The sequence below is a fragment of the Balaenoptera ricei genome, chromosome 7 (assembly GCF_028023285.1).
Source record: "Balaenoptera ricei isolate mBalRic1 chromosome 7, mBalRic1.hap2, whole genome shotgun sequence".
Lineage (NCBI taxonomy): Eukaryota > Metazoa > Chordata > Mammalia > Artiodactyla > Balaenopteridae > Balaenoptera > Balaenoptera ricei.
The window spans coordinates 9,341,105-9,355,970 of record NC_082645.1 but is presented as its reverse complement, the minus strand read 5'-3'; the positions used below and the strand labels follow the sequence as shown (position 1 = coordinate 9,355,970).

The 14,866-nt window shown below is 46.0% G+C and overlaps 1 protein-coding gene across 16 annotated transcripts in view; it reads left to right on the top strand.

Moving 5' to 3' along the window:
* CLASP1 (cytoplasmic linker associated protein 1) overlaps positions 1-14,866 on the top strand; it is a 261,428-nt gene that overhangs the window by 28,622 nt on the left and 217,940 nt on the right. For all 16 annotated transcript variants that reach the window (XM_059927669.1, XM_059927668.1, XM_059927673.1 and 13 more), the window contains one exon: positions 4,926-5,405. In XM_059927669.1, the coding sequence (XP_059783652.1) occupies positions 5,211-5,405 (195 nt within the window). In that variant the 5' untranslated portion in view covers positions 4,926-5,210. The remainder of the gene's footprint in view (positions 1-4,925; positions 5,406-14,866) is intronic.

The following is a 14,866-nucleotide window of genomic DNA, read 5'->3' as shown; positions in this document are numbered from 1 at the left end:
AATTATCACCCGACAGTTATTAGCTTTAAAATCTTGGGCAGGGTTTTTTTTTTTTTTTTTTTAATTTTTTTTAGCCTAACCTTTCTAAGCTTCATTTCTTTATCTTCAAAGTGGGAGTAATGGGAATGCCCTGGTGGTCCAATGGTTAGGACTCGGCACATTCACTGCCATGGCCTGGGTTCAATCCCTGGTCGGGGAACTAAGATCCCGCAAGCTGCACGGCCAAAAAAAAAAAGTGGGAGTAATAATGCTTGCCCATCTCAGAGGTATCTCACTGTCTCTGTTGCCACACTTCTTCCCTCAACCATTCACAAGTTTCCACGTCCCTCACTTGCTTAGGCTTTTTCCCCCTATTAAGTGCCATAACTGATGTAGGACGTCCCATCCATGTTTCGAGACAAAGCTTAAACTGAGCCTTGTCTGACTGGTTTTGACTTGGTCATTCCAGGCCTTCTTGATCCATCCCTTCTCTAAACAACCACAGTACTTACTCATAGCCCTTATTTGGCAGGTGCGGCATTCTATCTGTGAGGTCTGCTAGCTGTGTATCCTGTGTTTGTGGTTTTTTTTTTTTACTATTTATTTGTGTATTTGGCTGCACTGGATCTTAGTTGTGGCATGCGAGATCTTCGTTGCGGCACACGGGACCTTTTAGTTGTGGCATGTGGGATCTAGTTCCCCGACCAGGGATGGAACCCGGGCACCCTGCATTGGGAGCGTGGAGTCTTACCCACTGGGCCACCAGGGAAGTCCCTGTGTTTGTGCTGAATTCTCACATTGACAAGTTTTTTGTGAATACGTATCTCTTGTTCTCTCCAAGTAAGTTGGAAGCGTTTTCAAGTCAAGTCATAGATTATAGTTATTTCTTTTGTATCTTCTGTAATGAGATGTGATATATGATAAATTGATGGGTAAATAAAAGTAATCAAGATAATGGGCAAACAGAGGAGACAAATGTGTTTACCCCATCCATGTAGTCATTCTGCAGATGCCCACTACACATATGACTACATATATGTTAGATTGACGCACGTGGCTGCAGTATGTTGTGGCTCCTATTAACTGGTAGAGTCCATTTCCTCACACTTTTGTTCTGGGCTGACCTTGCGGCTTGCTTTGACCCGTAGAATGTTGCAGAAGTGTTTTGCACATTCTGTGTCCTGGGCCTTGAGAGGCCTGGCCACATCCCTTCGCCCTCTTGGAATGTTCCAACCACGTGTAATGAACCGCAGACTGTATTACTGAGTGGTTAGAGGTCACGTGTGGCAAGAGGTCCAGCCAACAGCCAGCATCAGTGCCTCAGACATGTGGGTGATGCCACTGTAGACTCTTCAGCTGCAGTCAGGCTGGCAGGTGACAGCAGCTGCCTGAGTGATCCCAGGCAAGATTAGCAGAAGGACCTGCCAGCTGAGCCCAGCCAGTCTGTACACTTAGGAGAAGTAGTAACTCATTGCTGTTTTCGGTCACGAGTGAAAATGGTCCTACCTTGAACTTGTCTTAGGGAGAAGCCTGTAGTAGACGCAGAAGATCAGAGCTCACAGCTGGTTCTGTTCTCTGCCCCTGTCCTCGGCACTCGTCTGTGGTTGTGGCCCGAGTGCCACAAAGTAGGGACCGTAAGTAAGGGATCGAGAGAGGATCTCTTTATTATTTATTTATTTATTTATTTATTTTAATGTAAAGTACTTTTTATTTTATTTTTCTTTTGGCCACACCACGCGGCATGTGGGATCCTATTTCCCCGACCAGGGATCGAACCCGGGCCCCCTGCCTGGGAAGCGCAGAGTCTTAACCACTGGCCCTCCAGGGAAGTCCTGGAGCTATTTTTTTAAAATGCCCTGTGCAAGCCCTTCCCACCCTTAATCTTACTTAATGAATGTGGAGCCAGTATTCTTCCCATTGCCACTCAGGAAGTGGCAGAGTCAAGGCTGGAGGCTGTCTCACATGTGTACATTACATCAGGCTGTCCTGCTGTGTGTTTCTTCATTCTTGTTGAACCTGGTAGTTTTAAACTTTTTCCTGTTGGCCTGCAGCAGAGTTGGGCTGCTTCTTGTGATGTAATTGTGAATGCTTAGGAAACTCTCCCTGGGGGGTACAGAGGGGAGCACACATATACTTATTTGCTTGGGTAGCTAAAAATATCTCTGCAAGGAGGTCCAGGAAGCTAGCGACAGTCTTCACTTTTAGGTGGGGAAACGCAGTGGCCGGGGGACAGGAGTGGGAGGGAGGTCTTGTACTTTTGTGCAGGAGGGGATCATCCGTTACTTCTTTTTTTAAATTAAGGAGAAAGAGAGAGAGAGAACAGAGAGGACCAGTTTGCTTAATGCGTGAGGGCTTCTCGTATCTCATTCTGTGGGTTTCCTCCATAAGGAGTTTGTGACCTACTTCTGAGGGTGCTAATAAGCCTTTACTGCGTAATTACCATCAAGAAGCATATACTTATTTGTTAGAAATCTTATAGAATTCCAGTTGAAGAGGAAGTTTTTATATAATATGTATTTTAAAAATCACAGGAAAGAGACTTGAATGCGGAGGGCTCCTTCCTCTCCCGGGAGTGGAGACTTTGCTCTCTTGCCTGTTGCTTCCCAGCTAAGCATGAAGTCTGACCTTCTTTCCCTGAGTCAGAGCAGAACTAGGCCAGACTTGTAGTAACAAGGGTTTGAAGGTGGGGAAGGGAAACTTATGGCCATGCAACCTTAGACAATTACTTACCTTAGCCTCAGTTTCTTCCTGTGTAAAATAGGGATGTTAATATCTACTTTGTAGAGTGGGTTGGAGAATTAGAGGTAGTCTGTATAAATCGTCTAGCGCAGAGCCTGGCACCTCATGTGGGTGCTCCAAAGCGGTATAGTCATCATCGTTACTGGGTAGTGTCTGTTGATTTTAGGCCCCTTGAAGGAATAAAGGATATGAGATTCTTTTCACTGAGAATGAAAGCTAGATGTTTAGGGGAAGAAGGAGTGTATCAGTTATCTCCTGGTGTGTAACAAAGCACCACAAATCTCGTGGCTTAAAACAACAATGAACTGTTTCTTATCCTTCTGTGGTTTGACCTGGTGGTTTTTGTCTCCTCAGATGTATTTGTGTAGCCTCAGTCAGAGGATGACTGGAGAGGCTGAGTGGCGCCCCATGGACTCACTCACGTGTCTGGCAGGTGCTGCCGGCTGGTTTTGAAGCATGTTGGTTCCCCTCTAATGGCCTCTCGTGTTCAGGAGGCTAGACCAGCTTTCTGACAGCGCAGCAGTCACGCAAGCTCCAGCGTCAGACCTCTGCTCGCTCCTGCAGTCTCTGATTTCCCACTGGCCAAAGCAAGGCTCAGACCAATCCCAGGGTCACTGTTGGGGGGATGAGACCCCACCTCCCCTCGGTGGGGGAGGAGTAGCAAAGCATCTGTGGCCCTTTTTAATCTGTCACAAGCTTGACCTTATTAAATCTCCTTCTTGGGCTAAAACTGGGCCCAGAAAGAAAAGGTTCTGTTGGTTTCTCCACTTTTCCTGTATCACTGAACCCTTCATTAGTCTGACATAGGAGCTCATTAGGGAACTGGGGATATTTTGTTTGGACTAAAAGTTGGAGTGAAGGGTAATAGCTCCTTTTCTGTATTTGAAGATCTTTCTTGGGAAGGAGGGACTAGTTTCAGGGTGTGGAAATGACTGGAAAGCACGTATTTCCTCCATTTAAGGAAGGATTGCCACGTGAGACAGCGAGTCTTCTTGATTGGAAGTAAAGCAGAAGATGGGTAATCAAGTGCCAGGGACTTTGCAGGAGGGTTTTCCTCATTGAATGACTTGGCTTGTTTCTCATTCTAGAACTCGGAGAGAGCATTGTGCTTTTTTGCTGTGGGTAGGAATGAGGTGGGGGTGATGACAGGAAGGGAGAGATCCCCTGTGCTCAGACTGGAAGAGTTACCCTGCACCGGATTTTACCCTTACTTGATTTATAAGGTCAGCTCTACCTGCTGAACCCCTGAGAGTTGGCACCTACTGTCGGCGTGAAGAACGTTTCTATTTGGTACAGTGTTGGGGGGATGCTGCATCTTGAAGACAGGTTTTCTGTGCGTCTTCTTGGGTTAGAATGGAAGGAATTGAGAGAAGAAATTGCAACACATAAATGTGTACAATTGTTCCAGCAGCTGTAGATTAGACGGTCGGCCTGTCTCATTTGTCTAATGAAAATGATTTTGGTACTTTCCCCATATCATGCGTTTTGCGCCACCCCAAGCGTGATTTTGAGGTCTCCTGATTTTGTAACAAAACACGCAGCCCAGTTGGTGCTATTGTCAGTGGAGAACACTGTGTCAGTGGAGTGTGATCAGCATGTGAGCCTATTTCCTTTTCTCCCTCCATCACTCTCTTTGGAGGAAGAGGCAAGGACCACCACCTACTCACCCTGTTGTAAAGCTGCTGAGCAGGAAGTTTGGTGTAGGTGCTGCCTTTGGCTTTGGTTAGTGTGACCGGGCTGGCCAGTCTGGTCAGTGGTGTTTCTGTGGAACCTGCCTCACTTCCAGCACTTGGGGTTTTAGAAAACTGAGAGTGAGACAGGAAGCTACAGTACCTACAGGATTCAGACACAGAGTGGTGTTAGGTTTTTTTGGTGGGAAGCAAAACTTAAGCTACAAATAAACCTTCCAGCTGAAGCAGATGATTGCTCTCCTGACTGGTGCATTTACAAACTGGAAAATTGTGAAAAACCTCAACCCACAAACTGTGAAGCTCATTGGCTGTTCGCTTTGGGCTTCGGTGTTCTTCCTGATAAAAATAATCATTATGTTATTTGGATGTGGTTGTCAAGCGTTCATGCTTCTCACTCCACTTGTGCTTATAAACGATGCTGCAGCGTGAACTGCTTTGTCTTTGATTGGATGTTTCCGAACGCTGGAGAGTTTTGTTACCGGTGCTGATTTGTCGTTCTCTTCTCTGACTTTTCAGGATGGACTGCTGAAGTATGAAGTATTCCAGACCCAGGAGGAGAGCATCACTCTGCCACTCACTCCCTTCTCCCCTACTAGTTATTTAAATTGGACTTTTAATATCCTACCAGCTGCTCTTCGGACACACATGGTGCATTGTTGCCATTCCCCAGATTGCATCTCTGAAACACAGGCTCTTAGTAACCTTCAGCAAACAAAGAGGCCGCCTCCCGGGGACGCCTGCCGGGAGGGTGTCACCCCGACTGCCCTCTAGCTTCGGCTGCCTCTGGACTGGAATTCCACCATGGAGCCTCGCATGGAGGTCTGCCTGGCACAGGTGCTGCAGAAGGATGTGGGGAAGCGACTGCAGGTTGGCCAAGAACTGATAGACTATTTCTCAGACAAACAGAAGTCTGCCGACCTTGAGCATGACCAGACCACATTAGACAAACTCGTGGACGGACTCGCTACCTTTTGGGTGAACTCCAGCAATTACAAGGTAAGCCATGCGCTGGAAGACGCTCTTCTAGGTGGCCAGGTAGACGTGGGGGATCAGAATGGGTCCTAGAAGAATCCTTTGTGAGCCGTCAGCATGATCCCTCGCTTTCCAGTAAGAGCAAGTAGAGTTTTCTTTGATTTTTGTTGGAGCTCAGAAAACCCCTCGTCCTTCAGCGCACTGAGAGAAGGCCAAGTGACCGGATAAAGAGAGGCTTTTATGTGGGAGAGGTTGCAAACATTTGCAGCCTTGAAGTTGAAGTGACTATCGCGTCTAGCAGTGAGTGGCCCTTCGTGAATAGCAAGTGGCTTCACCAATTTTCTCTGGGGGTGGAATTGGCAGTAGGATGTGGGCGTTTTACCTGCGGGTCCCTGTTTTGAAGTCAGCCCAGGTACCCAGCCAAGGGCCCTCCAGTGACCTGTGTGTAAAGGCCTGGAGGATATCCTTCAGGTTCCAAAGATCAAGGCTCTACAGGTGCCCTTGACGGGTGGGAGGGGCCAGGCGGGGTCCCATGACCCGACTGAGTTGTGAAGGTTGATCGTGTTGAGGACTAAGTTTTCATGAATGAAAACTGGGCTGGGCTCAAAGTGCTGAAGAGGTGTCCTTTCCCCCCCCTCGCCCTCCCCACCTTTAGTTTGTTAAGAAGGTGGCCCCTTTGGGTCCGGTTGAGGTGGAAGACAGCGTGGGACATGTGCTAATAGGTGCTATAGACATTATAGACAATCGGGCTTCCAGAAACTGAACCTTTTGTGATTTTTCATTGAACCAGTCTTCTGACATGGATTCGGACTTGGAAAGGGTGCTTACAGGATTGCTTTGTTTGCTCTAGTATAGACTGTTTTCCAATTACATTAAACCTTGATCTTATCTAAGAGTCAGCAGGCTTTAGACTTGTTACCTCGGGCCCTAATAGTTCACTTACAACTCCACATAAAATTTACCCTAATAGTCTTTGAAAGCCGAGCTTAAATTTCCTGTTTCATTCATCTGTTTATTCATTTAGCTGGAATTAGCTGAAATTAACAAGTGCTGGCGCTGGGTGGTGGGAGCGTTACAGAGGGGAGGGTGATAGAGACTCTCTAGTCCTACATTTTTGAGGTCTGGGAAGTCTCCTTGTCTGTGTTTGAATCACGGCTCCACGAACCTTTCTGTGTGCAAATCAGGATGCTTCTGGCTCAGAGTAACTGAACGCTGACGTAGTTGACTTAAAGTTATCTATCGTAAGGAGATTGAGTAATTTCCATTAAGTCTGCATAGTTAACGCAGTGGCCAGGGAAGAAGAATGTCTGCTTGTGTCTTTTACTTGGGAGGAAACCTTCTCTGAAGCTCCCCAGCAGACTTTTTTACATCGCATTGGCCAGAATGGCTTTGCGCGCCCACCGTAGTATCACTGGAAATGGACAGGTGTCCACGGTGGCCTTCAGCCATCACGCTCAACCTCCGGGTCCTACAAAGGGGTTCAGCCTCCCCTGAGCGAAGTGTGTGGCCGTGTGGAAGAGGTGGGGTACTCGGGCGGTATCAGACTCCTGATAGGAAGGAGGAGGTGAGGGATAGGAGTATCAGTCAGTATTAAGACTTGGTTCCTGTCTTCAAGGAGCTCGTAGTCTGGGGGGCGGGGTGGGGAGTGGGCATGAATAAATAAGGGAATGGTTCCAGTCAGTGTCGAGTGTGCAGTAATAGAGATGCACAGAATTTGGTGGGAAGACAGAAGAAGAAAGTAGTAACGTTGTCTAGAGGAACCCAGAGGTTTGAAGAACTGGGTCTTTCTTTCGTAATAGGAATTGCAGAGTCACAAAGGAGTGAAAGATTAAGACTTGACCCTTTGCGAAGTAGTTTCTAAGAAAGACAGCTCGGTGGGAAGGAAAGCAGGAAGATGGGGTTTGCTGCTGACTCGCGTGCCGTCATGGACAAGTCACTTTACCTGTCTGTGCAGGGCAGGTGTTTGACTACATCTTCTCTCAGGGCCCTCCAGCTCTGATATCTTGTGTGACTTCATAGCGATGGCTTTCGAGTCAAGGCCATGTCTTGTGGTTCTGATCTGACCCAGTGCTGAGCAGCCCCCTGGTCTCTAAGGTCGCTAAGTATGGTGACTGTGGGCCTTGTTCACACCTGGAGCCTAGAGCCTGGAACATAGCAGGTGCTCAATGAATCCTGGTTACCTGTGTGAACTCAGGAACTTAGGCGTACTCTCGGCAAGTGTTCCTGGTTGCTTTACTGAAATCTGGAAACGTATCTTTTAGGGACCCATACCTGTTTTTTTTCCTTTATCATAGAGCAAGATTTCTCATTCAGAGCCTGAAGTACACTTTAAGTTTTATTCGAAGGGATTCACTTTGTATTAAATAATTCTCTGAAGCTTGGCTTCTTGAAATTTTTTCTTTTCAAATTCAGGACTAAAAAGATAAGAGAGGAAAAGGGAAGTACTTTTGGCCTTCCAAAACAGTAGTGCTTGGGTATTGTTATTCCTTTTCCTAGCAGGGAATGTAGATGAATGCAAGCACAAGATCTTATTTAAAAAAAATAGTTGGCTGAAGCTTGAATCACTTTATTACCTTTGAGTATTTCTTAACATGGTAGACAAATTTGTACCTGGTTTTTTTTTTTTTTTTTTTTTTTGTGTTTTGTTTTTTTGTTTTTTGTTTTTTGTTTTGGCTGTGCTGCACAGCATGTGGGATCTTCATTCCCCGACCAGGGGTCGAACCTGCGCCTCCCGTATTGAAGGCGGATTCTTAACCACTGGACCACCAGGGAAGTCCCTGTACCTGGTTTTGATTAAAGTTTACTAGCTATCATTTCTTGCTTATTTACTGTATGTATGCATTTAGTATCTCATTTAATCTTCATAACACCCCTGCAAGGTAGATGGTGGTATCCTAATTTTATACATGAGGTCACCGAAATTACTGAGAATTACGAGGTAATTTCTACTTGTGATTATGGAACTGGGATTTAAATGTAGGTCTCTCTGGGGACCTCCCTGGTGGTCCAGTGGTTAAGACTCCACGCTTGCACTGCAGGAGGCGTGGGTTTGATCCCTGGTCGGGGAACTGAGATCCCACACACAGCATAGCGTGGCCAAGTAAATAAATAAACAAGTAATAAAAAAATGTAGGTCTGTCTGATTTCCTAGCCAGTGTTCCTTTCAGAAGAATAGAGGTCAGCAAACTTGAAGAACAGAGGTAAACATATTAGGCTTGGTGGGCCCTGTGGTCTTCTTGTAAATATTTAACTAGTTTGGGCCATTATGATGCAAAAGCAGCCCCAGAGAATGTGTTCGTGAATGGGTGTGGCTGTGTTCCAGCAAGACTTAATGTCCGGGAGCAGGTGGAAGGTCAGTTGGTCCCCTGGACCGTAGTCTGCCAACCCCGGCACTAGCTAGAACATTGAGCACCTACTGTGTGTAAACGCTTCTCCTTCGCTGGTGGGAACCATTCGTGATTCAACTGGGGGAAGAGTGAGCCTTATAATTTGCACATAAGTTGGGAATAGGGGAGCATTCATTTAGGTTAAATAGAACGCAGTTTGCTTTTGGAGCATTTTAGCTCTCTTGTGCAGACTCATTTTAGGGTCAGTATGCGTTCTGCTAGCCTATCGCTGGTTATCTAGTGTGAGCTGGCTGTGATCACGGGTGCCTCTCTGCACGGGGTGCTGAATTGAATCTCGGAGACAGAGTGTTGAGTGAAGTAGAAAAGAGTAACTTTATTGCTTTGCCAGGCAGAGGGGGATACAGCAGGCTCCTGCCCTCGAAAACTAAGTGTCCCTTGAGGCGGCACCAGGACCCTGCCCCCGCCCCGAGGCTGCACTGTGGTTTCTTGGCGGCTCCTCCCGTGTCTCTGCATCCCCTCCCTGCCCTGATTAGCAACCGTTGGAACCTGCCCTTTGGGACTCAGGGAAGGTCATGGAGGCTGAAAGGAAGGGCTCCCCGCGCCCAGGAGCCCCTACAGGGTCCTGCTCAGTTTCAGCTTTGGACTTTGTTGGATCACCTTGGGGAGTGAGTAATTGGTTCTTTAAATAATGTCCTCATACAGGCGGCACACCCTGGGACTACACTGTGGGGCGCCTTTCACCATCCCACCCCACCCCGTTGCTGGAAGAGCTTTGTAAGTCTTCGATGTCACAGTGACCATGGGAGACACGGAGGAGATGGGAGAGTTCTTCTTGATTATGGGGCTTCTTTTCTAGATTAGTCTGACATTAAAGATAAAAATAACAACGAAAAATTTGAATATGGCTGCCCTCATTGATCTGGTCTCCTCTTGCTGTTTTTCCTGAATAAAACTCAAAGAAAGAGGAAGATGGTGGAGTAGATTCCTGATGTACCTCCAGCCACTTTTCTTGTCTCCCCCTGCCCCTTTAGGTGAGAAGGGATGAAGGTAAGAGTGAGCTCACCTGGGGAGGCCACCTGGGCCATGGCAGTTGGAGGGAACTGAGGGAGCCTTTCCCAGCTCTCCCAGGTCATCTGAGCAACTTGCATTGAGCCCAACAGCGCAGTGCGTGCAGCCTGGCGGGTTCTCACAGGGCAGGGACGTGCGTGTCTAGCGGGCTGATCGGAACAGAGCATCCCAGTGGGGACCAGGTGCTTTTGTGAATATAGTCCCGCAGTCCCTTCTCTGCAGTTACAAGTTCCCCAAATCTCTGAAAACCTAGTGTTCTTCATTTTTCATTTGATCTGAAGTGAACCGATGTGAGACTACTTACGGTCCTTACTTACCTGCTTAGGGCATGTTGTGCTGCAGAAACATTCACGTTTGATGGTGGGTGCCGGCCCAGGTTCTGTTCAAGGGGTATCTATCTATCTATCTATCCATCTGTCCCTGCCTGTCTGTCTGTCTATCTGTCTAAAACTGTGTGCAGCATTTTACCTTTCTAAAACGTGAAAATTCCGTGTTGCAGAACACGTCTGGCCTCCAGAGTTTTGGATAAGTGACTGTGGACTTGTATTTAATATTGTAGAATAATAATAATGACCCACGGTTATGGGACATTTCCTATGTACCAGAAATTGTGCTAAAGATATGTTCATTTTAACTGATTAGTACCATATGAAGTAGATCTTGTCATCCTCATTTTACAGATGAGGACATTGACGTGCACATAAATCAGGTAACTTGTTTAAGGCGACAGAGCTAGTAATTAAGGTTTCTGGGACTTGAACCCAGGTGTTCACGCAATGGCTGAGGTACATTAAGACAGGCCCGGTCCCTTCCCTCAGTGTCCGGCCAGTGCTGGGCAATCTCGCTCTGTCTAAATCTAATATATGTGGACTCCATCCAGCCTTGTGCACTGTTGTCTCAGGGCCCAGGCCGTGCTGACTTGTATTTGAAATTTGTAGGTTCCCTCTTAACTGAGGGCTTCCTTCCTCCCTGCCCTAATGGTCTTCATGGTGTAAAGGGGGGACAGGTAAGACAGATGAGAGGGCAGGGCACAGTGTAGGGTAGGGAATAATCAACTGTTAAACTGCACTGTTAAACTGCATCATAGGAGCGTCTGTAAATGCCGTAGTGCCCAGAAGCAGACTGCAGAAGGTTTAGTCTCTCCTTAGCTGCTTTATGGGGCGCAGTGTGACCCCTGCCCCAGATCAAGTGCCCTTTATGGCTGGAGGGGCAGGTGCTGACAGATACCTGGAGGCCCCTCTGTTTCCCTTGCCTACCTCTAGAACCTTGGCTTCTCTTGAGGCTTTTATTTTCCCCCTTTGTCCTTGAGAGGAGAGCCACAAAAGATGATTGGATTCAGATTAAGTGACTTCCGCTTCTTTTCTTGGCTGTCGGCTTGGTGCTGCCGTAGCGATGAGGCCTTCCAGAGGCTGTTCATTCTTCCCAGGTTTCCCTTGCAGCATTGTCCTGTGGGTTGCAAGAGGTGAATTTTTCTGGGTGTAGTTTAAAAAGACAGGTGCCTCTCGTGAGTAGGAAAGCTACAGTGAGCAGTACTAAGCAAGAGCAAAAAAAAAAAAAAAATCCAGGAAAAATTATTTCAAGAAAATTTATGCAGCTTGTCAAATAAAAATGGTGTCCTTAATGTATGTGATTAACGGCGTTTCTTCCTGAATGTGTGTTTATGTATATGCAAGGGCAGCAAAGTGTATTTGGAAATAATTCAGGTTGGAGTATGAGCAGTCTGGATTCCCGTCCTGGCTCTGCCACTTAGACCTTTGAGCAGGTCACTCTACACATCTGTGAAAGGGGTCTGATGATACCTGGTACATAGCATTGTTATAAGGGTCCAGTGAGCCAGTGTACGAAGGTGCCAGGACTGCTTGGTAGCAGCACGTGGTCAGTAAAAGAAGCAGATGAAGATTTGTAGGTATTGGGCCCAATGATAACAAGATCTGTAGAAAGTGAACTTTTATGTGGGACTGAGTTTGTGTGCTTTCCTGTAGCCCTTGTCAGCCTGTGCCCTGGAGCAGAGGCCTGGCTCTTTTGTAATACAGTAAGAATCCTTGAACCCTGCACTGTTGATAACAAAGGCTCTGAGCAGAGCAGCCGCTGGCTGGGAATTCTGAGGGTGAGTTTAAAACCTACTGGCAAAGGCAGCCCACTGATCGAGGACCCCTGTTTTTGGAGGGTTTCACTTGTTCTTTTTAATACTTTGCCTGGTTTCAGAAAGCTAAAATTGAAATAAGGATACATATGATAAAAGAAGTCATAAATTGGATGTCAAAGCAAAAAGGAAAAGAAACAGCTGGGGTGAGAACATGGAGATGACAATGAGGCTGATGTTTACAAATGGCTCACATTTGTGAGGCACTCGTGCGCGGGGTCCCTGAAGCGCTTGGCGGTCATTGCCTCCTGTAATTGTGAGGCAGGTACCCCGTGATAAGCCCTGGGATTGGTCCCGTTCTACAGCTGGGAAAAGAGCAGTGAAGCAACTTGCCCAGGGTTATATAACTAGAAAGTTATTTTAATCTGGACAGTCTGACCTTCGAGCCCACATCCGCATCCATGCAGTATGGCTTCCTTTATAACACTGCGACAATATTTATAGCATACTTATCAGAGCAAAAGAGTGTAAGGACATAGCCCACAGCTACCGGTGATGACTTTAGGAGGACAGGTCCTGAGTGAGAGATACGCAACTCATTTTGTACTTTAATAAAAAACCAAAATTATTTAAGATCAGTGTATTTAAAACAGTTCTTTGGCTGGTCCTAATAGAATCATGACAGTATATACTTTTTGAAGTTTTTATTTTGGAAAATACTCAGACCTATAGGGAAGTTTCACAAAACAATGCAAAGAAGCATTATTTACTATAGCCAAGATATGGAAGCAGCCTAAGTGTCCATCAATCGATGAATGGACAAAAAAGATGTGGTGTGTATACACACACGCACACACACACAATGGAATATTATTCCGCCATGAAAAAGAATGAAATAATGCCATTTGTGACATGGTTGGACCTTGCGGACATTATGCTAAGTGAACTAAGTCAGACAGGAAAAGACACACCCTGTATGATCTTATATGTGGAATCTAAACAAAACAGGACACAAACGAAGCTCACAGGTGGTTGGTTGCCACAGGCAGGGGTCGGGCGTTGGGCGAGATGGGCGGAGGCTCAAAAGGCACGGACTTCCAGCTCCAAATTTAGTCCTGGGGGTAACATGCAGTGGGCGCGTAGTCGAAAGTTGGTGAGAGAGCAAATCTTACAAGTTCCCATCACAAAAGAAACTTCCTGTAACTATGTATGGTGATGGACGTTAACTGGACTTATTGTGATGATCATTTTGCAACATGTACAGATATCGAATCATTATGTTGTACACCTGAAACTGATGTCATTATACCTCACAAAAGAAATAAATAAACCCAAAGCCAACATACGAGTGCAAAAAATTTCCATGTGTTTCATTCAGACCCCAGTGGCAATACTTCACCACTTGTTTTATCTTCTCTGTATGTGCGTTTTATTATCGTTTGTGAGTTGTAAGACACGTGCTCCGTTTCTCCTAAATATTCATATTTCCTAAAAACATGGGCGTTCACTTACATAGTCTTACACAGGTATCTAGAGCAGGATTAGGATTGATAGAGTACTAATATACAGTCTGTGAACCTTATTCATACTTTACCTGTTGTCCTACTGATGTCCTTTATAGCAAAAGAAAAAAAATTTTCTGGTCCACATGCAGTCCAAGCTCACAGGCTACATTTTGTTCTCACCTGTACGGTCTCCTTTGCTCTGGAGCAGTTCATCACCAGTCTGTCCTTGTCTTCCTTGGCTTAATGCTAGGCCGTTTGTTTTGTATAGCCCCTCCATTTGAGCTCGTGAGCTCGGTGGCTGCTTCTCAGGATTGGGTTAAGGTTATGCGTTTTGGCAGAATACCATGGAAGTGATCGGTGTATCACATCAGGAGGCACGTGGTATCTCTTTGTCCCACTTGGTGAAAGAGGTGTTTGCCAGGTTGCTTCCAAAAGTCGATATTTTTTCCTTTTATGATTAGTAGGTAGCTTGTGGGGAGGTATTTTGAGACTGTAAATATCCTGTTTGTCATCAAACTGTCACCTACTAGCTTTAGTATCCATTGATGATCCTTGTCTAAAATAATTATTTGGATGCCAAAGGGTGATTTTCTTTTCTTTCTTTTTTTTTTGGCCATGCTGCGAGGCTTGAGGGATCGTAGTTCCCTGACCACCCGACCAGGGATGAAACCTGGGCCCTCAGCAGTGAGAGCACAGAGTCCTAACCCCTGGACTGCCAGGGAATCCCCCAAGGGTGATTTTCTGATTCCATCATTTCTTCTCCATTTATTAGTTGGCTCCATATATTTTTGAAATGTATAACCTTTGTCTATTTGTATAGCAGGAATTAAGTGTATATTTTGATAGTTATTCCCAAAAGGAGCTACTGTGATGAAAGAAAAAAATGTTTAAGTTTAGTCTTATTTAGGTACATTTATATTTGTAAAGAATTTAAGGCAACCTAATAATTTGTGAACATAATGTGGTGAAGTTTGGTTTGAGCTCTGGGCTTCCTAGCAGCCAAAATAGAAATGGAGAGATGGTTACCTATACCCTTTTTTAACAACTGTGAAAGGAATATAGAAAGGCAAATAACAACAAAATGCCTTCCTGGATTTAGCAGGGTATTAAAGGACACTTTGCATGAGGGGGGAAAAAAGGAGAGCATGGAAAACAGATGAAACAGAAGACAGTATTGAAACCGTGCACCTCAGATTGGGACTTGAACCCATGTGCTGGGATTCTAACCCCGCCTAAACCCACTTGAATCCATGTGGCTGGGACTCGAACCCGGCCAAAAGCGTGATTGGGACTTGAACCCACGAGGCCGGACTCAAACCCGGCCAAATCCCACGGTCTTCCAACTGAGATCACACACCTGGTTTCAGGACTTAATGAAGCTCAGGTTCTTGATGTCTCATCGCAGAAAGAATTCAGTGAGAGACAAAGTGGTAGGTAAGAAGTGGATTTATTTAGAGAGAAACACACACTCCACAGACAGAG